This window comes from Scardinius erythrophthalmus (assembly GCF_964197995.2).
Source record: "Scardinius erythrophthalmus genome assembly, chromosome: 15".
Classification (NCBI taxonomy): Eukaryota; Metazoa; Chordata; class Actinopteri; order Cypriniformes; family Leuciscidae; genus Scardinius; species Scardinius erythrophthalmus.
The window spans coordinates 4,230,191-4,255,562 of record NC_138235.1 but is presented as its reverse complement, the minus strand read 5'-3'; the positions used below and the strand labels follow the sequence as shown (position 1 = coordinate 4,255,562).

The 25,372-nt window shown below is 40.7% G+C and overlaps 1 protein-coding gene across 2 annotated transcripts in view; it reads left to right on the top strand.

Annotated features, from left to right (window-relative positions):
* slc6a1a (solute carrier family 6 member 1a) overlaps positions 1–23,284 on the top strand; it is a gene marked incomplete at both ends in the record, with an annotated part of 39,306 nt that extends 16,022 nt beyond the window's left edge. The window contains 4 exons of one of the 2 annotated variants that reach the window (XM_081386300.1): positions 19,720–19,820; positions 22,563–22,730; positions 22,832–23,071; positions 23,213–23,284. In XM_081386300.1, coding sequence (XP_081242426.1) covers positions 19,720–19,820; positions 22,563–22,730; positions 22,832–23,071; positions 23,213–23,284 — 581 coding nt within the window. Of the gene's footprint in view, positions 1–19,719; positions 19,821–22,562; positions 22,731–22,831; positions 23,072–23,206 lie in introns of both variants that reach the window. The other variant, XM_081386299.1, reaches the window with a different exon arrangement.
* Between the last annotated feature and the right edge of the window lie 2,088 nt (positions 23,285–25,372).

Sequence of the window (25,372 nt, the reverse complement as noted above, 5' to 3'; positions counted from 1 at the left end):
CAGGTCCTTCATCAGATCTGGATATGCCCTGGATCCGGCGGACTGCGGTAAACCTCAGGATAAACAGAGAGACTAATATTAGCGTAGACGCCATTCTTCTTATGATGTAACGAGTACATCAGGATTTATGGACCTAATTTAAGACCTAATCTATGTAGCCTAACATTGAATTATAGAAGTCTATAATGTGTTATGCTAGGTCAAAGAGATGTGTTTTCAGTAGGGCTGTCAATCGATTAAAATTTTTAATCGCGATTAATCGCATGGTTGTCATGAGTTAACTCGCGATTAATCGCATTTAATCGCACATTTTTTATTTGTTCTAAATATACCTTAAATTAATACTTTTCAAGTTTGTAATACTCTAATCAACGTGGGCATTGATAAATATAGATGCTTTATGCAAATGTATGTTTATTATTGAAACCATAGTCAATATAGCATGAAGACGAGACATGTTTCAAAGGTCATAGATGTTTTTCAAAGAACTTGTTCATGTCTATTAGACACATGTAGAAAGAAAAAAGAAATACCAGGTTCCCATTACTTCTCTTTCTTTGCACTGAGCAATTTACTAACACAAACATGTTTAGTTTTTTGCATGACAGGGCAGCTCTTCTGAAAATGCTAAATGTACATTTAGCATTTATTATTACATTGTAGTTTGTCTCTCTCTGTGCCCATTTTGATGAAGCTAAATTCTCAATACATTCTCAATAAAACATATATTTTACTGTTTCTGTTGTCAAACAACGGAATGAATTTGAAATGGTGACTGAAACGCGACCAAATAAACATAACCAGCTCTCCCTTCCAAGACGTTAATCTGCACAAAAATTCTGATAATCGAGCCGTCGTCTGGTGAAATCAAATACACATAAGCTAAAGACAATATCCGTGCTCTGATTTCGGCTATATTTGTAAAATTAGAGAAGCAACATAATATCTGTGTTTAACTGAATTAAAGCGCTGCTCCTCCGCGTGAGACGCAGAGAGAGAGAGAGAGAGAGAGAGAGAGAGAGAGGCGCGCGCGCGTGCTGGGAGAGCAGTACCGGCGGTACCGGTATATTCTCAGAAACTAAATAAGGTTTGGGCGCTTTGTTGAAGGGAAAAAAATCGCTAAAGGGGTCTGCAATGTGGCTAAGTTGCCAACACTGTGTATCTGCATTTCTCCAACTAGGTTTTGGCCCACGGGTCAAACAGAAAATACGCGCTGCGTTAATCGTCCGTTAAAAAAATTAGTGCCGTTAATATGATTTTGCGTTAACGCGTTATTAACGCGCTAAATTTGACAGCCCTAGTTTTCAGTCTTGCTTTGAACTGAAAGAGTGCGTCTACGTGCAGACTAAGTATCACTTCTTTAGCTGCCCATTTCGCTACTTCATCTGCAAGTCTGTTTCCATTAGCCTCATCTGATTCACCTGTTTTATGACCAGCTACTTTAATGACAGCAAGTTTCGATGGTTGCTGTGCTGCACTTATGAGCTCGGCCACAATGTTATGGTGTGAAATTGGTTTTCCGTCTGAGGTTTTGACATTTCTTTCCTCCCACAATTTAGCAAAGTCATGGACTACGATGTATGCGTATTTAGAGTCAGTGTGTATATTGATGCACTGACCTTTTGTCAATTGACAAGCTCTCGTTAGAGCAATTAAGTCTGCAACTTGTGCTGATTTACAGTATATGGCAAAGAATACGCCTCGATTAGACGATCAGGTAATTCAACAATAGCATAACCACACAAGTATAAATTGTCATTTGGCTTGAAGCAGGATCCATCGATATACCAATGCTTCCCCTCCTCCAGGACAGATGTAGACACATCTGGCCTGCAGGCAGACGAAGTTTGGATTCTGGTCAGGCAGTCGTGGTCATCACTCTGAAATTCACCTTGTGTCAGCAACCTGTGCAAATGTACAGTAGGGCCATGAATAACAGAAGTTACTTTCAACGTTAAATTAGCAGTAGCTAACAATATAGCCTCATAGCCTGAACGGCGTTGGGCAGTCATGTGTTGAGTAGAAATGTTATGCATAATGGCTCCTACCTGGTGAGAATTGTGAACTGTGAATGGATGCGATAAAACAACCTTTTCAGCATCCTGTACCATGATCGCTGTAGCAGCCACTGCATGCAAACAGGCAGGGAGTCCCCTAGCCACTGAATCAAGGGTTTTAGACAAATAAGCTATGGGACGAAAGGTGCCCCCATGCTCTTGGGCCAGGATTGCAGCGGCTGTGCCTCCACCTTCATGCACGTACAGGTGAAACTCTTGCGTGTAACAAGGAAGGCCAAGGACAGGAGGCCTTAAGAGGGAGGATTTCAAATGTCTGAATGTTTGATCCATCTCAGTTGTCCATGTAATGTCCTCTTTATCATCCAGCATAGCTTCTCGCAGGATTTTGTCATACATGGAGCAATTAGGCACCCATAATCGACAGTAATTGACCAGTCCCAGAAAGCTTTGCATTTGCTTCCGTGTTGATGGATGCTTGAACTCTACGATGGCTTTGACCCTGTCAGCAGACAGACGAACTTTGCCTTGTGACAGTTCATGTCCGAGGTAATTGACTTTACTCTGCACCCACTGAAGTTTCTCTTTAGATCCCTTGAAACCAGCCTCTGCTAGAATGTTGCAGACAATTGTGGAGGCAGCAGCACACATGTCCTCAGAGGCACCAGTCACTAGAATGTCATCAGCGTATTGGAGCAGGCAGGTGTCTGGAGGGACTGTGCGACACAGCGTTGTGTGCACTACAGCGGAGAAAACTGCCAGAGAATCTCTGAACCCTTGTAGGAGTCTCGTCCATATGTATTGAAAATTCTGAAAACAAAATGCAAAAAGCGTCTGAGTTTGGCAATCCACAGGAATAGTGAAGAAGGCAGAGCTTAAATTAATGACAGAATAGAATGCATGTTTTGAAGGGATAGAATTTATTATAGTTTGTACATCTGGTACAATAGGAGCAAGTGGTTTTATCAAATCAATTTTCCTCAGGTCCTGCGTTAAACGCCAAGAACCATTTGCTTTCTTAATTGGATTGATTGGTGTGATATAAGGTGAATGAGTGTGAACCAGAATGCCTTGATCCAGTAATTGATCAATGAGGGGTCGAATTCCCTCCTCTTTTTCCTTTGAAAGTGGATATTGCTTTTGAAACAAGTCAAGTCAAGTCAACTTTATTTATATAGCGCTTTTCACAATACAGATTGTATCAAAGCAGCTTCACAGTATTAAATAAAATAGTACATCAGTGTATGTTTCTGGTGTAAAACATCCACGTTTGGTAATGCAGATCAATAGCACTGTTGAATCGATTAATCAAATTAAGTATCCCCAACTGAGCAAGCCAAAGGCAACAGTGGCAAGGAACCGAAAAACTCCATTAGGTGACCTAATGGAGAAAAAAAAACCTTGGGAGAACCCAGGCTCAGTCGGGGGCCAGTTCTCCTCTGGCGTTTATGAAGTAGAGACCGGATTTAACTGTAAGATTAAAATATTATATGAATGCCTGGCTGAAGAGATGCGTCTTTAATCTAGTTTTAAACTGGGAGAGCGAATCTGAGCAACGAACAGTATCAGGAAGGCTATTCCAGAGTTTTGGTGCTAAATGTGAAAATGCTCTCCCTCCTTTGGTGGATCTGGATATCCTAGGTATGACCAGAAGCCTCGAATTTAGTGATCTTAAAGAGCGCGATGGATTATAGGGCGATAGAAGATCCGTTAAATAAACTGGAGCTAAGCCGTTTAGGGCTTTATAAGTCAGTAGCAATACCTTGTAATTAATACGGAACTTTATAGGTAACCAATGTAGTGATGATAAAATTGGTGTTATATGGTCAAACTTTCTTGATCTAGTAAGAACTCTAGCGGCGGCATTTTGGACTAACTGTAGCTTGTTTATTGAGGATGCAGGACAACCAGCTAATAAAGCATTACAGTAATCTAGTCTCGAGGTCATGAATGCATGAACTAGCTTTTCTGCATCAGAAACAGATAGCATGTTACGTAATTTAGCAATATTTCTAAGGTGAAAAAAGTCTGTTTTTGTAACATATGAAATATGATTTTCAAAAGACAAGTTACAATCTAATATAACACCCAGGTCTTTTACTGTAGAGGATAAAGTAACAGGACACCCTACTATGTTAAAGTTGTATTGAAGGAGGTTTTGTGGGCGGTTTTTTGAACCGATAAGTATTACCTCTGTCTTATCTGGATTTAATAAAAGAAAATTGTGCGTCATCCAATGTTTTATATCTTTAACACACTCTGTCAATTTGGATAATTTAGCGTTTTCATCCGGCCGTGATGAAATATATAGTTGAGTGTCATCAGCATAACAATGGAAACTAATTCCATGTTTCCTTATAATATTTCCAAGTGGCAGCATATATATTGAGAATAATAGAGGGCCTAACACAGATCCTTGCGGCACTCCATAGTTTACTGGAGTTATGATCGATTTTTCTCCGTTTAAATAGACAAAATGGTAGCGGTTAGATAGGTATGATCTGAACCAGCTTAATGCTTGTCCTTGAACACCGGTATAGTTTTGTAGCCGATCTAAGAGTATTGTGTGATCTATAGTATCGAACGCAGCACTAAGATCAAGTAAAACTAGTATTGAGATACAGCCTTGGTCAGAAGCCAAGAGCAAATCACCTGTGATCCTAACGAGCGCAGTTTCAGTGCCATGATGCGGCCTGAACCCAGACTGAAACTTTTCATAGGTGTCATTTTCTTGCAAGAAAGAGCCCAGTTGGGCAGACACAACTTTTTCTAATATTTTGGACATAAAAGGAAGATTTGAAATGGGTCTATAATTTGCTAGGTTATTTGGGTCTAATTGTGGTTTCTTAATTAGTGGTTTTATAACTGCCAATTTAAATGTTCTTGGAACATGACCTAAAGATAAAGACGAGTTAATAATATTGAGGAGAGGCTCTTCCACTATAGGTAACACTTCTTTCAATAGTTTAGTTGGTATGGGATCTAATAAACATGTTGTTGTTTTAGAGGAAATGATAAATTTATTTAACTCTTTTTGTTCTATAGTTGTAAAGCACTGTAATTGTTCTTGCGGGGTGATAATCGAGGCTGAATTATAAGGCGCGATTGAAGATTGAACGTTTACAATTGTGGATCTGAAACACAGGCCTATTTGTTGTCAAATTGGCCACGTATGGCTTTACATCAATGAGTCCTACTTCATCCTTATGGGCCACCCACAACTTGGGATTGACAATCAGCTATGTCCTGTCTGAGCTCAGTTGCAGGCACATCCTCGAAGAGAGCACTTCCTGTGTCGGTCGCAGAGGTGGGTAGAGTATCCAAAAACTGTACTCAAGTAAAAGTACAAGTACTTATAGAAATATTTACTCAAAGTAAAAGTAATAATCTTAATAGTTACTTGAGTAAGAGTAAAAAAGTATCCAATATATATATATATATATATATGAAGACTTCATGATGCAAAAGCCTCTGAGTGCCATCTGACATTTTTTTCTAAAACAATCATTTTTATCAAGCTTGTATATTTAAGTTCAGTAATTTCACTTTAATGACAATTAATAGGTAGGCTACTTTTCATTGCCATTTAAGTGTGAACATAAACATACAAGCTTGATAAAAATGCTCTTTTAGAAGAAAATTTCAGATGGTACTTAGAGGCTTTTGCCTCTGAAGTCGTCATATATATAAAATTATATTATTTAGATTTTGTTTATTTAAATGACTATTATTATCAGCTATCTTTGCAACAAAAACAGAAGAGAGACGTAAGCATTATCTCTGCCATCTGTATAGCTCGAAAATCATTGCCTGTCCCCTGGTTTGTAAAATAGTAACTTATACAACTACATTTGGATTATTAGACAATGTCGAAATAAAGTGAATCTGCAGAGTGTTGCATTCAAAGGCATGTTGTATTGACAGAAGAGTTAAAAACTCTTCACATGTGCTCGCGCTCATGACTGCTACTGAACATCTGAACACAAAAAAAAACAAATAAAAGTACATCGACGGATCTTCTTCTGACTGTTCTCCAAAATATAATCAAATGTATATTTCTGCAAGCATGTTTAAACTGGTTAACTGTCTACGGCAGGCAAAGGCATTCGTTTTCAAGTCGAGTTCGCACGCCACTGCGCAACAATGCACACAAACTACCGCGGGATGGCGGGTGTTCATAAACTGTGAACAATGGTAGCTTTATTTAATGTAAATTTATGTATATGTCCAAAAAACGGGTAATGTCATACTTTCTAGTATCGTGGCGTAATAATCTGTTTGGTTGTAAAATGTATTACCTGAGTGAAATGAAATCGTATATATCGTCCTGACTCCTGTGGAATCATTCATTCACAGACAGCTTACGAAGATGTTCAACTAATAAAGATCTTCATCGCTGGCAAAAATATGATGCATTTGCAGATTTGCTCTCACTTGATTGACTGTAGGTCCACTGCCACTTCATCTGACGCTCTTGATGTGCTTAAATCTTCCTGTTACGACTCCGAGTCCTGTGTGAATTGAAATCGCTTCAGATGATTCAGTGCATGCAGGGAACTGAACAGAATCAGGAACTGAATCATTCAAACTGATTCGCGAACCGACTTAGACAGATTTGCCAACTTGTTTGATGAAGTCTTTGAACAGAATCGACTCAAAAGAGTGATTCATTTGTGAATTGAGCATCGCTCAAGTCCAGAAAAAAAGATACAGCGCGCTTGGAATAAACTACGCATTTAACAACACATATTGCATTAAAATAAAGTAATGAGAGGAACGTCGCCCAATGTAACGAAGTAAAAGTACAGTTTTTTCATTAGAAATGTACTCGAGTTAAAGTAAAAAGTACCCACATTCAAATCTACTCTTAAAATTTAATTTTTTCTAAAAAAGTACTCAAGTAAATGTAACGAAGTAAATGTACTTCGTTACTACCCACCTCTGGTCGGTCGTGATTGAAAAGGCTGCAGGAAACATGAGTTGCAGAGAGTCAGCGTCAAAAGCAAGTTTAATACCCAATTTATGCATCAAATCTCTACCTAACAGGCAGAATAGAGAATTTTGATTAACGTGCATTTTGAACAACAATGGGACATCATTGGAAAGATGTTGTCATTTCACATTTCACAGGGATGTTGTTAATTCCCACAGAGTTGATCTTTTTCCCCATGATTGAGCCCTCGTAGACATGGGAAGACAGCGATGAGATTGAGGCACCGCTGTCGACTAGAAAAATGGTTTACGATCAACATTTAATTCAATAAATGGCAACAGTTGACTTATTTGGATAACTTATGTAAATCAGTGAAACATTTTCAGAAAAGGGCTCAGAACTCTGTGGGCTGCTTCATTGTGACCCCCATTCAGTCGGATAACAAGGCCTCTGCCTTTGGGTGGAAGAAAGCAAGGGAGAGGGCTTTGTCCTGGAGCCATCAGAGCACCTAAACATCTGATTCTCATTTGTCTGCTGAAGTCTCAGAGCTTTTTTTCTACAAAAACGCTCAGTAAATCCTAATCTGCCACAAAAAAATTAAATAAATTATGGCCTTTCTGGCATTCGTTGATGGGCGAATTTAGTATTTGCTGCATGCGAAATGTCTTGTTTAGCTGAAGACAGCTTCAGTAAAAATGCAGTTAGTTGTTTTAAAAAAACTTTGAGTTTACCTGAGCTGGCCCATATCCAGGCTTTATCATCATCATCATCATAATCTGTCACCTTAACCCTCTGGGGTCTGGGGTGTTTTTGGGGTCCTTGAGATGTTCTGACATGCCCTGACATTTGTGCTTTTTTCAGTTGCTTATAAACATATCAATGGCAAAGGTGTAAATTCACTCTATATAGCACAAACAGGACTACCATAATATGTGAGCCACGTGTATGTACATGTTTTCATTTTTGAGAGAATAATGTTTATGCATGGTTATTGAAAAAACTAAAAAATGAAAGTTTCTGAAATAAGGCCACAAAACACATACTAAATATGTGGCAATAAGACTTTTGACTAATGGATGTCATCGCCTAGATTTTTTTCTTCAAAATGATGTGAAAATCATCCTGCCTAATCATTCACAAAAAACGATACATTGATTTTAGTTTTGTGAAACACTTTTAGTTTGGAAAGCCAATATGTGGATGGGGCGTAAACGCTCCAACAGCATCATGCATATTTAGTAGTTCACACCTGATGTCCCTGCATACTTAATGAGCCATTCATTCAGGTGTGTCACCTATAGCTAACTTAAATATACAAGCTTCATAAAAATGATCATTCTAGGAGAAAATTTCAGATGGCATTTAGAGGCCTTTGCATCTGAACTCTTCATATATACACACACACATATATATGCATGCACATACATACTTTATAATCTTTTCAAAACTAGTCAACGTCTTTCAGAACTAAAGTATACATTTTATCATACGTATTTCAAAGTAAAGGATTCATTAGTTAGTTGATGACTTTATTTTTGACAAAACACATACAGTATATATTCCTCATCTCAGTATAGCAATAGAGTTTGCTAAAAGCTGTTCATTCAATACAGCAGTATTTGAAAATTGATCATATTTTGTAAAATTACATTTATATTTGCATTTATGTCAAAACCTAGACACTTTTAAACATCAAAAGGACATTTATTAATATTAGTCGAGTCCCAAAATAGATAAATAGCCCTGGATAAGATGCAGTAGGCATTTTTGAGGAAAAGTACTTCAAGTGTTGTTTCTATATGATTTTTAGGTGCTGAATCCATTTCTGCCGTATAACAAGTTGTAAACATCACGGTTTTGGCATAAACAATAAAAACAAAATGGCTGCAAAAAAAAAAAAAAAAAAAAAAACGTTTTAATGCATTTATTGCAGTTTAAACATTAAACATTAGAACTAAACTATGCATTCTCAGAATATTTAAACATGTAAACAATGAAACAACATTAACATGAAAGGGACAGTTTTTAATGGCTGCTGGAATTATGCCAAGGTACCAAGGTACACTGGGAAGCATTTATCAGTGGAAATATGCAATTATGCCCAGCCCGAAGGGGGGGACTTGGAATACACATGACCCCAGGGTGTCCAGCCACAGGTGGAATATTTCAAACCCAGGGGTGGCAAGGTGGCTTGCCGAGGGAAAGACACATGCTCAGAGAGGCTTACAGTGGAATACACACGTGGGGGTCGCCCAGAGGCCGTGTTAGGTGTTGCCCAGCCTGCAGCTCTACAGATGTCTGTTAGCGAGGTGCCATGCGCTAGAGCCCAAGAGGATGCCACACTCCGGGTGGAGTGGGCCGTCACACCAAGGGGGCATGGTCGACCTTGCTGCTGGTTAGCCAAAGCAATGGCGTCCACTATCCAGTGAGACAACCTTTGCTTGGAGAGAGCCTTTCCCTTCAGCTTCCCACCATGACAGACAAAGAGCTGGTCTGAAGTCCTGAAACACTGCGTTCTGTCTACGTAAGCACGGAGGGCGCGTATTGGACAGAGCAGTGCCAAGGCTGGGTCTGTCTCTTCCAAGGGCAGCGCTTGCAGGTTCACTACCTGGTCTCGAAAGGGTGTGGTGGGAACATTGGGCACATATCCAGGCCGGGGTCTCAGGATCACATAAGTGTTAAATTCCAGGCACGCTTCGTCAACCGAAAATGCCTGCAGGTCCCCTACCCTCTTGATGGAGGCCAATGCAACCAGGAGTGCTGTCTTCATTGACAGGAACTTAAGCTCCACTGATTGCAGAGGCTCAAAGGGAGCACTCTGCAGGGCAGTTAGAACCACTGAGAGGTCCCAAGGAGGGAACGAGAGGAGGGCGAGGAGGATTCAGTCTCCTCGCTCCTCTCAGGAACCTGATGATCAGGTCGTGCTTTCCAATGGACTTACCTTCAACTGCGTCGTGATGTGCGGCAATGGCGGCACCATACACTTTCAGGGTGGAGGGAGACAGCCTTCGCTCCAACCCTTCTTGCAGGAAGGAAAGCACAACACTGATCAGGCCTTTCGTGGGTTCTTGAAGTTTAGAAGAACACCAATTGACGAAGAGGTTCCAATTCAACGCATAGGCATGTCTCGTGGACGATGCTCTAGCGGAAGTGATGGTAACCATCACCGCTGGTGTTAGGGTACTCAAACCTGCCTCGTCCCGTCCAGGAACCACACATGGAGGTTTAAAAGATCGGGACGAGGGTGCCATAGGGTGCCCCGTCCCTGAGAAAGCAGGTTCTTTCTCAGAGGAATTGGCCAGGGAGGTGCTGTCGCGAGGAGTACTAGTTCTGGGAACCAGGTGCGGTTGTGCCAATACGGGGCAACCAAAATGACCTGCTCCTCGTCCTCCCTGATCTTGCGCAAAGTCTTCGCAAGAAGGCTCACTGGGGGAAACGCATACTTGCAGAGGACCCGCGGCCAGCTGTGCGCCACTGCATCCGTGCCGAGCGTGCCCTCGGTCAGAGAATAAAACAGGTCGCAGTGGGACGAGTCGTGGGAGGCAAACAGATCTACCTGTGCGTCCCCGAACTGATCCCAAATCAGCTGAACTGACTGGGGATGGAGTCTCCATTCTCCAGTGAGAGGCCGAAACCGAGACAGATCGGCTGCACGGTTCAGGTCTCCCGGGATATAAATGGCTCAGGATATAAAATGGATATAAAGTGACCTCAGATGCTTCTGACTCCATATGAGGAGGTGGCGGGCGAGTTGCGACATACGGCGGGAGCGCAGACCACCTTGTCACTTGATGTACGCTACTGTTGTGGTATTGTCTGATCGGACTAGTACGTGACGACCCCTGAGCAATGCACAGAAGCGGTGCAGGGCGAGACGTACAGCCAGCAACTCGAGGCAATTGACATGCCAAAGGCGCTGGGGTCTTGTCCAAGAGCCCGCGGCAGCATGTCCATTGCACATGGCACCCCAGCCCATTGTGGAGGCATCTGTTAATACAACAACATGCCAGGAAACTCGTTCTATGGGCACTCCAGCCCATAGAAAACTGAGGTTCGTCCACGGGGTGAAGGTCTGACGGCAGGTCGAAGACACTGCGACTCTGAGCGTGCCATGCCCACCTCGGGACTTGATCACGAAGCCAAAGCTGAAGCGGTCTCATATGAAGCAAACCGAGCGGCGTTACTGTGGCTGCGGATGCCATATGCCCCAGGAGCCTCTGAAATAGTTTCAGTGAAACCGCACTCTTGCCCTCGAACTGACGAAGGCAAGTCAGCAGTGACTGCGCGCGCTCGCTCATAAGCTGCGCGCACATGGCGACCGAGTCGATTTCCATACCGAGAAAAGAGATCTTCTGCACGGAGCAGAGTTTGCTCTTCTCCCAGTTGACCCGAAGGCCCAGACAAGCTAGGTGCCGGAGCACTAGGTCCCTGTGTTCGCAAACCTTGTCTCGAGAGTGAGCTAGGATCAGCCAGATCCTGAAGAGGAACAAGGGCTGCCTCGACAACCTTTGTGAAGACGCGAGGAGACAGGGCTAGCCCGAAAGGGAGAACCGCGTACTGGTATATATATATATACTAGTATGCCTCATTTGCATATGTAAACATGACATTTCAGAAAACTTGTAATACAAAAAATGTCTGTCTCTATGTAAGTGAAAAACTGGAAAGGTTTTATGGTGATATCTTTAACTTAAAAATTTTACCCTATCCACCTGTAGTTTTTCGTCTGTGAATAATGCACCTATTGTTTCGATAACAATTACAAGAAAATGGGACCCTTATTTCAATGTTATACGGTGGATCCTTATTCAGGAGACATTGAACTTTCTAAAAATGTGGTATAACAACTTTTCCTCAAAAATGCCTACAGGGTTACACAATCTTGAAGATTCGGACCTGACTATATGTATTCGTGTCAAAATGACAAATAAACAGATTTTCCTATTCAATTTTGCATGGAAACGCTTCCAAGACGCTTTGCGTGTCCCGTGAAAAATAGGCGTTGGTTCTATTTCTAGAATGCACGCGTTTTCCACGCGGCTCTCACACAGGCAGTGTGCAAACTCTAAACTGTTAACATGGGAGCCGAAATAAAAACGGACACGCCACGCAGCTGAGACGCTTACGCCACGCATCCAGTGTTTCACCGGCCTTATCCAGCGGATGTGGGCGTTTCACAGGTTTGTATGGATCGCCTCACATTTGCGTTTGAATAGCGCGGTCTCCGTAGGCGGAGTCACATTAAAACTTAATTAGCTGAGATGAGAAAGACTGACATCTCTTTCTTTACATACATATTACATAAACTGTGAATATTTGTTTTTTATAAAAATTACTTCATTTAAAAGAAGAGAATTCAAGCTTCATGCCTGTGTGTTTGTATGCCTGTTTGACTGAGTATTCGCTGAGTTACAGTTCATTTTCGGACGCGTTTCAGAATTGACTTCACTGACGGAGAGTAGGCAGAACTCGCATCATGTTTATTTTTCTTTATTTAGCGAAAAGCACAACACTTTGTTTTTATTATGAGCACACACAAAAAAAATACACACTAAACAGGATCGATTGATGTATAACACAAGCATATAAGATAAAAATTAATATTTTAATTTTATTTATTTTTTGCACTCATACGGAAAAAAACGAGCCAGCCGACCCCAGGGGGTTAAGTCCACGTGAAAAAGGTTTAGACAGATCAACAGGTTCCGAATCTTTTAACACAATGCTACGGGCGGTGCATCGTTAACTGGGTCTAAAAGGTCAACCAATTAGTTCTAGAACTTTTAATTAGAACTTCAATTAGTTCCTCCTCTGTGATTTCGGCAGGCAATGTTTTAGTCAAAATAAAACGGTAATCTCGCACAGTCAGTTGGCTGTACGCTGTTAACCGCTTCAATACCGACACATAATGATGCGTAGATCTCGCTGGATCCGGTAATTCTTTATAAATTGCCATTACTACGAATTTTAAATCCGTCTGAAGTTTCCACAAAGGGAAATGTGGTTGCGGTCTTCAGGTCAGGGTACAACCTATTTTTTATGGGTTCCGAGACGGCAGACATTTGAATACTCTCATACCTCGGAGGGAGGGGTGCCTTAATTTCTCAGGCTGTGAGAGGCTTTTTTCCTTCTCAGGCTGTGAGAGTGAATTGAGAGAAATACTTTGTTTCCGCCCAGGCTGATCTGCCTGAGAGCGAATGGGAGAAATATGTTTGTCTTTTTCTTTTTCTGGACCGCGGTTCCAGTAAGATTGCATCTTTTTCCAAGTCTTATAAGATTCTTTCATATAATCAAAATCCCAATTTGGATCTCCCCAATTCCCAAAGACCATATCTTTTGCTTTACGCATATCTTCATCTTTAAATTAGCCGTCGCGAAGAAACGGATCTAATTGTGTTTTTCCTTCCGACCAACCTGCCAAATTGGATAAATATGGTTCTGCGAAAAATGCTTGATTATTCCTGATCATAAAATCTTTCGGAGATTCATCAATTAACGGCGGACTAATTGTATTCAATTATATTATCACATATGCATGTGATAATATTAGATCTAGAGTATGATTACGACAATGAGTAGGTCCTGACACGTGTTGTCTAACTCCAGTAGAGTTCAGAATGTCTTTAAATGCCAATCCCAATGCATCTTTTTCATGATCTACTTGTACAGTATTATTTAAAATCACCAACAATTAGGACTTTATCTGCAGCCAGTACTAACTCTGATAGAAAGTCAGCAAATTCTTTGATAAATTCTGTATGGTGCCCTGGTGGCCTGTATACAGTAGCCAGCACAAATCTCAAACGTGATTTATCATTTACAATATATATTGCTATATTAAGCACCAACACTTCAAAAGAATTATATTTGAAACTAGACTTCTTAGTTATTCTGAAGATATTTCTATAAATTACAGCAACACCACTCCCTTTGCCTGTCAGACGAGGTTCATGTTTATAACAGTAATCTTGCGGGGTTGACTCATTTAAAGTAATGTAATCGTTTGGTTTTAGCCAGGTTTCTGTCAAATACAGCACATCTAGGTTATAATCTGTAATCATATCATTAACAATGAGTGCTTTTGAAGTAAGGGATTGAATATTCAGCAACCCAAGCTTTAGCATTTGCTCATCTGTATTATATCTGTTTTTTATTTGTTGAACATCAATTAAATTATTACCCTTGGGTTTGGGAGATTTTGTATTTCCTATTTCAGGAAACAGACACAGTCTCTATATGATGATATCTAGGTGAAAGAGGCTCTATGTGATGGGATTTATCTGACCTTGGTGACGCGAGGCCGCTAGCAGACAGTCGGTTTAGCCAGTCTGTCTGCTTCCTGACCTGAGACCCAATTCATGTTTGAGCTCTAAGACTATGTGCCATATTACTAGAGAGAAGAGCAGCACCATCCCAGGAGGGATGAATACCATCTCTTTTCAACAGGTCAGTTCTGCCCCAAAAACTTTTCCAATTGTCTATGAATTCTATATTATTTTGCGGACACCACTTAGACAGCCAGTCAGCCATTAAGTGAGGACAGTTTACTAAGTATCTCATCACTCCTGCGAACAGGAACGGGGCCAGAGCAAATTACAGTGTCTGACATCGTGCTTGCAAGTTCACACACCTCTTTAATGTTAATTTTAGTGATCTCCGACTGTCGAACATCATTAGTGCCGACGTGAATAATAATATTAGAGAATTTACGATTAGCATTAGCCAGCACTTTTAAATTTGTTTTGATGTCAGGTGCTCTGGCTCCCAGCAAACATGTGACTATGGTGGCTGGTGTCTCTATTTTCACGTTCACGTTAGGTTTGTCAACCTTACTTTTCTTCAGATCTGACAATTTGGCCATTGTCAGCTCATCCGACATTTACTATTTCGCTAACAGGACCTACCTGAGATATGTCAATGTCTCTACATTAGGACCGAAAAAGAGTGTAAGATTGTCATAGTTTATGACATTATGCTGCTCTGATTGGCCACTGTGAAAGTTATTTTTGCTTCTTTTTTTTTACACTATCATTTTTTTTTTTTTTAAGCTGTCTCTAGGGTGGGTCCCTTTCAGAAGGTACTGACATGTAGCATTTAGGCACTAATATGTATCTTTTTTAGGTACAGTATTAATATGCAGCCTCTAGAGTTAAATAAGTTACAAAAGTGTACCCTTTAAAGGGGTCATGACATGTTCCCTTAGGTGCAATTATAGTATTACTATAACTTTTTAGTATTAAAAAAACTTTTAAATTTGAGTGATTTATGACCTTTTCCCACCCTGTTTCTCATCCTCCGATTCAAACAGTCTGTTTTGGGTGTGTTTCCCCTTTAAGAGTTCAGTGTTAATGCCCACTGTTATGATTGGCTAATGCCATTGGCTAAAAGTAGTTTTAAGATGAAATACATTACTTACAGTTTGCTGCGTCGTTGTTGGGCCCAGAATAGTCGGCACGGCCTGATCTTTAAGCAAAAGTTTCCTGGCAAAGCCAGCATCATACTGCAATTTGTTCTCAAAACAGTCATCCTTGAAATGCAGTGAACACACGCTTAAATTAACACTGCCGTGACTGGGACGTCCGCAAAAAATAAACTGCATCCATTTTTCCCTGACGTCTGGATTGTTCGGCAGCATATTCAAACATTTTGTTTGTCCACATCCAGGAACAGCACATTTGCGTCATCGCAATCTTCTTGTAAACAGACCCACTCGCTGCACGTCGACTGAACACCTGTGGGCGTGACAACGATGCGATGATGTGAAATGAGGCGTAGTTGTCTTGCGCTGGAGGCGGTCATATGCAAACGACTGGTACGTCACTTCGTACCGTGACGTCACTTCGTACCGTGACGTCACTTCGTACCGTGACGTCACTTCTTACCATGGATCCCCAACGAGCTGTCATTAGAGCTTAATTAAATAAATGCTTCGTTTATAATGGGGAGGACATCTTAAGCTATGAAACTTGTTGGAAGTTTTAATGGTACAAAGACCTCTTATATACCAAAAGATCAAGGAAAATTTGGTTTCTCATGTCATGACCCCTTTAAAAGGGTTCTATAATGGGGTTACTGTAGCTTAATCCACAAGGAAGATGCGTGATGCTTGATATACTATTTTTATTAAACACGGAGATAACTTAAACACAACAATCCATAAACGTTAAAGTGTTAGTTCACCCAAAAATAAAAATTCTTTATTCAACAATTTCTTCTCTTCTGTGTCAGATCTCCTACGCTATTTGCGTAGTAAACACAGTACAGTACTTCCGGGTTCTACGCCAGAATGTCGGCTAATTATTGGCTGACGCTGTTCATATAAGCATAAAAACACGTGTGTGATGCTGATGCAGGAGCCGGCCAATACTGAGCCAGCGTTCTGACGTAGAACCCGGAAGTGCTGTACTGTGTTAAAGGGATAGTTCACACAAAAATGAAAATTCTGTCAGTAATTACTCACCCTCATGTTGTTCCAACCGCGTATATCAAGTATATAAAGGATGCTGCTGCAATTTTTACCCTTGCCTTGACATCAGAGTCTCTTTCCCAAGTAGCTAACTTGTCCAAGTTGTTTTGCAGGGGTCTCCTGGACCATGTTAATTCTAAGTAAGGCAATGCATTTTTATGTTCTGACAGAAGACCCTGAAACCATGCGCGAACTAGGGGACCATTATCACCTAGCACCTTCTCTGAAGTGTCAGCAATTCCGCTGTAAGCGGCAGCGGTCTGACAGAATTGTTCTGTGTACTCACAAACAGTTTCACCCTTCTTCTGTACAAAACCAGTGATTTTTGACCAGTCCACTTTCGGTCCAACAATGTCCTTTAACACTTTCAGAACTTCCTCTCTCAATTCATCTTTACTGGCTTGTTGCAGTTCAGAATAGTTTACAGCACTTTCAAAATCATTGAATTCTGACTCAGTCAAGATCTGTGATATTAGCTGGGTGACTTCAGCTAGAGTCATATCATAGAGCCGCATCTTTTTGGACAACTCTCTCCTAAACTCAGAAAAATTGATTTGCACTGATGGCAAACTTTCAGAAATTCTCTCAATATCTTTAGGACCTAAAGATGTTTTGACTGCTTGTGGCTGCAATATGGGGGTTGCAAATTAAACTGTATTAACACCTTTTCCCTGAGGCTTTTGTCTAGCTACGCACACTTCAACTGCATTTACATCTGCATTGACATTGTCCTCTATTCTATCAAAAGACTGTAAATCAGGATAGCTTTCATCTGACTGTTGGTCTTCTAAATCACATTTGGTTGAGGCTTTGTTATGGCCCACCTTTGTCTTGAGACAGGACATGTGAATCTTCAATTGTTTGTTCTGATCGTTTAACTTAGCAATACACAGAGCTTGTTCTTGTGCAATGGATAAGCTAAATTCTCTGTGACAACAGATAATGCCTTTTACATTTTTCTTCCTGATACATGCACCCAACACTTTCTTGCAATCTTCAATTGACCATACTTTGTCTGCATCAATGTCAAATTTCTTTGTTAAATTCAATCTGACTTTCTCAGTCACGATTGTGTCCATGTGCTCTGATAACAAAGACTTAAACTCATTGTCTGTCCATAACGGTGTAGCTCGTCCAGCTTTTTCAGTTGTGGGAAATAGTCTTGCATTCCTTCTAATCATTTTGTGAGTTCCTTTGTTACTTCACAATCACAAAACACTAAAACTTCTCTCTACTGTCTTATAAACAGAGGGTACAATCTTGTTAACACAGCTTAACTATTGTTAACTTTCCAAATTACCACACTTAACTTCCCTGCCGACAAGAACAGAGGATCAACAGAAATAACTAGCACGTAAAGCTAATTCTTCTCTGCCTAAAGCAAAGGATACCAACTATTAGCACTTGATGCTAACTTCTCTATCAAGAGCATACACACAATATTAACATGTAACTGTTAATCTTCCCTGCCAACAACAGAGGATAAATTTCATCTCTAAAAGAAAAACTTTTTTAGAGGCTTATCTTTAGTTAACCAAACTCTACGTTTGTTAACTTCTTCTCTGAACGGCGCAGAGGAGAAAACACATTTGTACTGGTCTGCATTGGTTCTTTGAATGGAGTGAAACTCACCGAGTCGTTGGTTGTACAGAAAAATTTCGTCTGGAACTCAGTCAGCTTTGTTGAGATCTTTGAGCTTGAAGTTTCAAGATTCAGTCTGGAACTCAGTCAGCTTTGTTGAGATCTTTGAGCTTGAAGTTTCAAGATTCAGTCTGGAACTCAGTCCGGCATTGAGATCTTTTTGGAGCTTGAAGTTTTCAATCTGGAGGAAGCTGGAAAGATTCAGTCTGGCAATCTTTGTCAGATCTTTTGTTGAACTTGAAGTTTCAAGATTCAGTTCTTTGAGCTTAAAATTCTTTGAGTTTCCTTCTTCTCCATCCGGGTCACAGGGCACCATCTGTTGTAAAGTTTTCTTTCATCGACGCAAGACCAAAAGACAGTTGGGATCGCGTTCAACAGAAGTTATTCTTTATTGAGAACTCTGCTGTACGTGGCTGCAGAACTTCCAACATTATCTAATCTAACATAACTTTACATGGTATCTTATAGGCATTTTAGGAGGAGGGACTTTTGGGGGTGGAGACAAATTCAAACAAAGCATGTAAATGAGTATACAGGTTAAGGTAACACCCTAGACCAGGGGTGCCCAATCCTGCTCCTGGCGATCGACTGTCCTGCACAGTTCATCTCCAACCCTAATCAAACACACCTGCCTTTAATTTTCAAGTGATCCTGACGTGCTCTGAAGACCTTAATTGGTTGCTTCAGGTGTGTTTGATTAGGGTTGGAGATGAACTGTGCAGGACAGTCGATCGCCAGGAGCAGGATTGGGCACCCCTGCCCTAGACTGTGAGGGTCTGGCCAATCCTAATTCAATCAGCATAAGGCTCCAAGAGCCATTTGGGTCCGAAAGCCATTTGCAGAACAAAAGGTGAGATTCTCAGTGAATCATTCGTGTGCTAATCCCATCAGTCTGAGTGAAACTGGGGCTCGAAGAGCCATTAAAGAAAACAGGAATTGCAACTTTGCTGAGATCTTAACCTTAAAAGCTAAAATCAGTATTCTTCACCGTGATGTTATGTAAGGAAGCATATCTGAAATAGATTCTTAAATTTGTAACCCTTCACACCCCACAGAAGTGGTAATTGTCCATTTTCTCCTCAAAATTCTGACTTCATATGTGTGCCTCTTTGTGTATGTTAGGGTATATTTAATTTATTTAGTTTGTATTTCTTTAGACAGAATCATCATTTCTATTCATGGGATCTGCTGTTATGACTTAGAGGAAGATCATTCGCTTGCTCATATCTCAATCATATTACGTGTTCATCATAACCTGCCCTGTCTTTTCCTATGACAAAGTTCCATTACACTTCTGCGTTCTTTTCTGTGCATACTAGCTCAGAGAAACGTTTCTATACATGACTGTACTGTAACTAATATTATTTCTGAAATCTTATTAGAAACTAGTTACTACTAGTTGCTGCAAAAAGTAATCTTATTACTGTAACCCATTGATAGTAACACATTACTGCCCAAAACTGTATGTTTCGAGTATTCGATTTCGGACACAACAAATGTCTTGGTTCGGATTGTATTGAGTACCCCTGAATCCTCAGCACTGCTACAGATAAAGATGAATGGATTGATAGATGGATGTATTCCAGTCTATCCGTCAATCCAGTTGCTGAAATATAGTTGCAGTGAATTGATCTAATCCCTATTCAATTTTATGTTTTTTTCAGGTGTGAACAAGTTTTATGATAACATCCAGGAAATGATTGGATACAAGCCTTGTATATGGTGGAAACTGTGCTGGGTTTTCTTCACCCCTCTAATTGTTGCTGTAAGTAACCTACTTTATTCTTTTTAATGTGATATAATATTTTCTAAAAGCTCTTGCCATTTTTGTGACAAACATTAAAATAAGTGGATAAAAGTAGAGTATACTGTTAAATCCCAATTTATTTATTTTTTATGTGTGGAAAATTACTGTAAGACAAAGTTAAAGTTAGTCAAGTCACATTTATTTATAGAGTACTTTATAATATACAGATTGTTTTGTGAAGCAAAGTAGCTTCACATTAATAAGCAGGAAAATAATACTGTTAATATTGCAAATTACGTCAATTATATAAGTTCAATTTAGATAAAATATAGCTATAAGCAGCTCTACTAAATGCAACAGTGTCATTATTCAGCTCGAGTCAGTTCAATGTTGATGCAATTCAGTTCAATAACAGTACAGATGTTGCAAGGTTATTCATTGTCCAACTCAATTCAGTTCAAAATTAGTTGTCTTGCAATAGTTTCAGTGCCAGTTAATCGGCTATTCATTATTAAAGTCTTTATTTGCGTATAAAAATGAGACAAAATTCAAGATGCTTCTTCAAAAGTAAAAAGCCTTGTTGTTTCCAGCAAGCAGCGTTCCAAGATGTTTCCCTCTGATTCATTATATGCATGTTAATGAGGGACACATAAGAATGTCCCTTGTCCTTAATCAAAACGACCAAACTTCCAAACTGTCACATTTAGTATTTGTTTGTTCATGTTTGGCTGTTAATTTGACCCAGTTTTCCCAGTGTGTCTCTTTGATTCAGTATCCTGTTTACCTGTGCGTCGTTAGTCATGTCAGCTGTGTCTTGTTTTCTTGATTTAGTCCCTGTGTATTTAAGCCCTGTGTTTAGTCCTGTCTAGTTGTCTGCCGTTGTCTGTATTATATGTTGGTTGTTCTGTGCCTGAGCTGTTCAGAGTGTTTTGGTTCATTTTGAGTTTGTTCAATGAAAGCCTGCTGCATATAGATCCTGCATCCTCTCTGCTTCAACCTGCATGTGGCAAAACGACAGACCTTTAAATTATGGATCTTCACTGCTTTGGCCTGGAAGGGTCTCAACTTTGGGGAATACTCTGTGGAGTTCTGCCATCTTGCCATTCTCTCCCTCTATTATGACGAAACCCTCAGAACACTATATTGGATCAGGGCCGACTACTACCACCAAATTGAACTTCCAGACACCCGAGGACTTCCCTGGAGGGAGGCCTCTCAAGTGTCTGGAAGACATGTACCCCCGATCCAGAAAACAGCCAGCTCCAGAGTCTCGTTCCCTCATGGCCACCGCCACGCCTGAGCTCTCGGTCAAGATGGCCACCGCCACGCCTGAGCTCTCGGTCAAGATGGCCGCCGCCACGCCTGAGCTCTCAGTCAAGATGGCCGCCGCCACGCCTGAGCTCTTGGTCAAGATGGCCGCCGCCACGCCTGAGCTCTCGGTCAAGATGGCCGCCGCCACGCCAGAGCCCTCTGCCAAGATGGCTGCCACCACACCTGAGCTCTAGGTTAAGATGGCCACGCCTGAGCCCTCTGCCAAGATGGCTGCCGCCATGCCTGAGCTCTAGGTTAAGATGGCCGCTGCCACGCCTGAGCCCTCTGTCAAGAGTGCCGCCGTGGCGCTTGAGTCTCAAGCAAGATGGCACGTGCATCCCCATCCCCATACAGAGACGACTCCAGTCCCCGAGCTCACCCCATAATCCCTCTTGGCCTACAAACACCTAGCTCCCCCAAAGAAATTTGGGGGGCCTATATGACCACTGCCATAGTGGCCGGGCCTGGGCAAGGCCACGAAGGCGGATAATCTCAGGTCTCCCGTGTTGCCGGCTCCACCCTGTTCTCCCGAGTTGCCGGCTCCGCCCTGAAGGCTTCCTGCTCTGTGTAAGCCACACCCTCGCTAGCCTCCAGAGCCCCCACGCTCCCAACTGTTGATGTAATATGGCACAAGGCCGCACCTTGTGGGAGGGGTTGTGGTCTGTCATGTTTAGTGTTTGTCAGTTCATGTTTGCCTGTTAATTTGACCCATTTTTTCCAGTGTGTCTCTTTGATTCAGTATCCTGTTCACCTGTGCCTCGTTAGTCATGTCAGCTGTGTCTTATTTCCTTGATTTAGTCCCTGTGTTTAGTCCTGTCTAGTTGTCTGTCGTTGTCTGTTTTATGTTCTTCTGTGCCTGAGCTGTTCTGAGTGTTTTGGTTCATTTTGAGTTTGTTCAATAAAAGCCTGCTGCATATAGATCCTGCATCCTCTCTGCTTCAGCCTGCATGTGACACAAACATGATCGATTGTGGTTTATGGTAAATAAAAATGTTGTTTACAGCTTGATACCTAACACAAACCTAAATTTGCAATAATATTTAAAATAGAACAAAATCTTAAGGGTTAATTTGCCATACAACAGTGTTCATTTTACTACACCATTATTTGTCCTATTGACTCAGTTTACTGGGTATCCAGTGTAATTACAGCTGTAATACATTTTTGTAATGACAATTTTACTGCTGACCTTCCCCTACACTTTAACCCACCCTTAAATCTGTACCAGCAAACCTGCCCATGACCTTACCTGTATCCCACCTCAATAGCACTGTACATTGTACTTATTTTTTTGATGCAAGTACTTAGTAGTTAAAGACACCTAATATAAAGTGGCACCATGTTTCTAAAGTCTTGTAAGCTTCACTATAAAAGTAAGAATCGTTACAGATTATGGTGTGCAGTAATTGTGTGAAAACTGCAGTATTTTTAAACAGAGCTTTCCTGCAGGGTGTGTTCATCTTCAGCGCGGTGCAAATGGTTCCTCTTAAATTGAACAACTATGTGTTCCCTAAATGGGGGCAAGGAGTGGGCTGGCTCATGGCTTTATCCTCTATGGTTCTCATTCCTGGTTATATGGTCTACATGTTCCTCACCCTGAAGGGAACATACAAGGAGGTAACTGTTTTCATTTACGTATAAAATAATGAACAAAGATAACACAGGCATTACATGGTATATCTGTGCTTACTGGTGCTGGTTCTGGGGCCTTATTTTAGCGGATCAGGATAATGCTGCAGCCTCCAGCAGTGAGGCGTGCTCAGGAGAATGGGCCAGAGCAACAGCAGCTTCAGTCACCGCCACAGCTGCCGGAGCAATCACCGCAACAACCACAGCAACCGGACCAGGCACAGCAGCAACCGCAATCACCGCAACAACCACAAGCACCACAGCAACCGCAATCACCACAGCAACCGCAATCACCGCAACAACCGCAATCACCACAACAACCGGACCAGGCACAGCAGCAACCGCAATCACCGCAGCCAGAGCCGCAGCCGCAGTCTCAGCCTCCATCTCAGCCTCAGTCTCAGTCTCAGCCTCAGCCTCAATCTCAGCCTCAGTCTCAGCCTCCATCTCAGCCTCCGCCTCAGTCTCAGCCTCCGTCACAGCCGCAGGTGCAGGCTGATAGTTCATCTCCAACTAACCCTGGTAGCGATGCCAATGTCTAAAAGCAGTAGAGGTGAACCCCAGCAGAGAGCAATCAACGATTAACAGCACAGAAAACTTCCATGTTTATACAGTAATAGAATCATCTACCTCCAGGGGTCATAAATAATCAAAGTAAACATAAAATGTGACAGAAAATAATTAAAAACACAAACAAACAAAAAACACTTGCATTTGTAAAACTTACACACAAACACAAACTCTGTAAGTTTTCCAAATGTGAAGCAACGAGTGTCAGTGTTAAAAAAAATGAATTAAACTATGTATTATGTGAATTTGTCTCTACTAAGGTTATACTGTGAGTTAGATTTAAGGACAGTGCATTGTTTTGCAATGCATAAGCTATTTATGTAAGGTATAAACAGTTTCTATGTTGCACTGGGACAAAGCAGGAGTCCATGATTATGATTATGTTGTATTGTGGGTCATTTGGAAAAACCAAGGTGCATCAAGCAAGCCCTGTGTCCGAAGCACAATGAATCTTTATTCGGTAGAGCCCTTGGATGACCCATTATATGTTGTTGAATATCTTTGTTGAGAGAGACTGTTATTATCTTTTTCTTTTTCGAGCTAAAAAAGAGAAAATACTTGTATGTGATTTTTAGAATTATTTTTAGAATGCTTTGTACTTCAATGTTGAGACCAAGGACCAAAATCATAGACTAAAGCAAAAACGAATCTATGCCTGGCAGTGTGTAGTTTGTAAAGCACAGGGTACAAAAATACAGAAAATGAGAACACCGCAAAACACAGGGTGAACATTTTTGCCGATTATTCTACAGATTACTGATGAGTGCTGTCAATTCAGTGTCCTGTTTACATGTCCCCTCAGGAAAAAAAAAAAAAAAACTCAGATATGTCTCTGACCCTGAGTGCATATCAGCTCCTTAAGCCTGTGATTTATGTAGTCGCAATTTGCATGACCATTAGTTACTTCATGTGCCAAAATGTTGAATCGTTAAAACAAAGCAGAAATGCACACACGAACTGGCCACTCGATAGCAATGGTTTACACTATACTATATTGTGCCATACCTTTTTGAAAAAGGATACAAAATATTTCTTAATAGTTAATACCATATTTTAAGTAAGTAGCATATACTAAAACATAATAAGGGCTTTTCGGCCCCCCTCCCCCCCAAAAAAACAAAAGCACAAACCCTAGAGTACAGGGGCAATGATGTGCTGACAGGTTTCGTCAAAGGCAGCTACACGTGAAAAGCATTCGGTCATGTTAAACATGTTTACTAAGAGGAGATACGTACCTACATAAAATGTGAAATGGCTATGTCCTGTGAGTTTTGTACAAAGATACTTTACTGCAGTTTTATCTGGAACTTTATTGTAAAATTGTATTGTGTAAAACATGTAACCGTGAATGTCTGTACTCCATTAAGTTTTTTGTCTAAATGTTGAAATATTTGAAAAACAATTGCTGTTTTCTGCAATAATATTTTGAGCTCTGAAGCACATACCTTATGGAAATTATGAGTGATGATTATAAAAAGGATTATAAAACAAATAAGATTTATGTCTCGTAAGAAAAAATATTGTTTTGTATATTTTTAACTGTTACACTGCCTACAATTATAACATAGGACATGTATTTAAATGGTGTCATATGAAAAAGCACGATTGTTATGTAAAATGTATGAATAAACAGAAAATATTCGTAGTCTATAATCTGTGCGTTGATTCTCAGTCTTCACTAGAAGCCATTCAGAAGTCTGTATGACAGCCCAATTGTTTCAAACAGTATCCCTTTAAAAATGCTACAAATAAAGACATCATACAGTCAGTAACCAATAAGCAGTAATTAACTGGGCTGAAAGAATGAATGAACATGACATAAAATCCGGCTCTTTCTGTGGTATTACTTTGTTTTGCAGGGAATCATAGTCTCATGAGTAATTATCAAAGGAAAGAAACAATATGCAGAATACAGAGTAGTGTTTGCATTTCAACAAACACACTGATCGAGCCAGTTGAACAGTTCTCAAGCTTTATCAGAAACAAATGAACCAACCAGTGAATTTAACACTGTCATGTTAATTTGGTTACCATACATTTTTATTGTGTGTGTAGTTTGC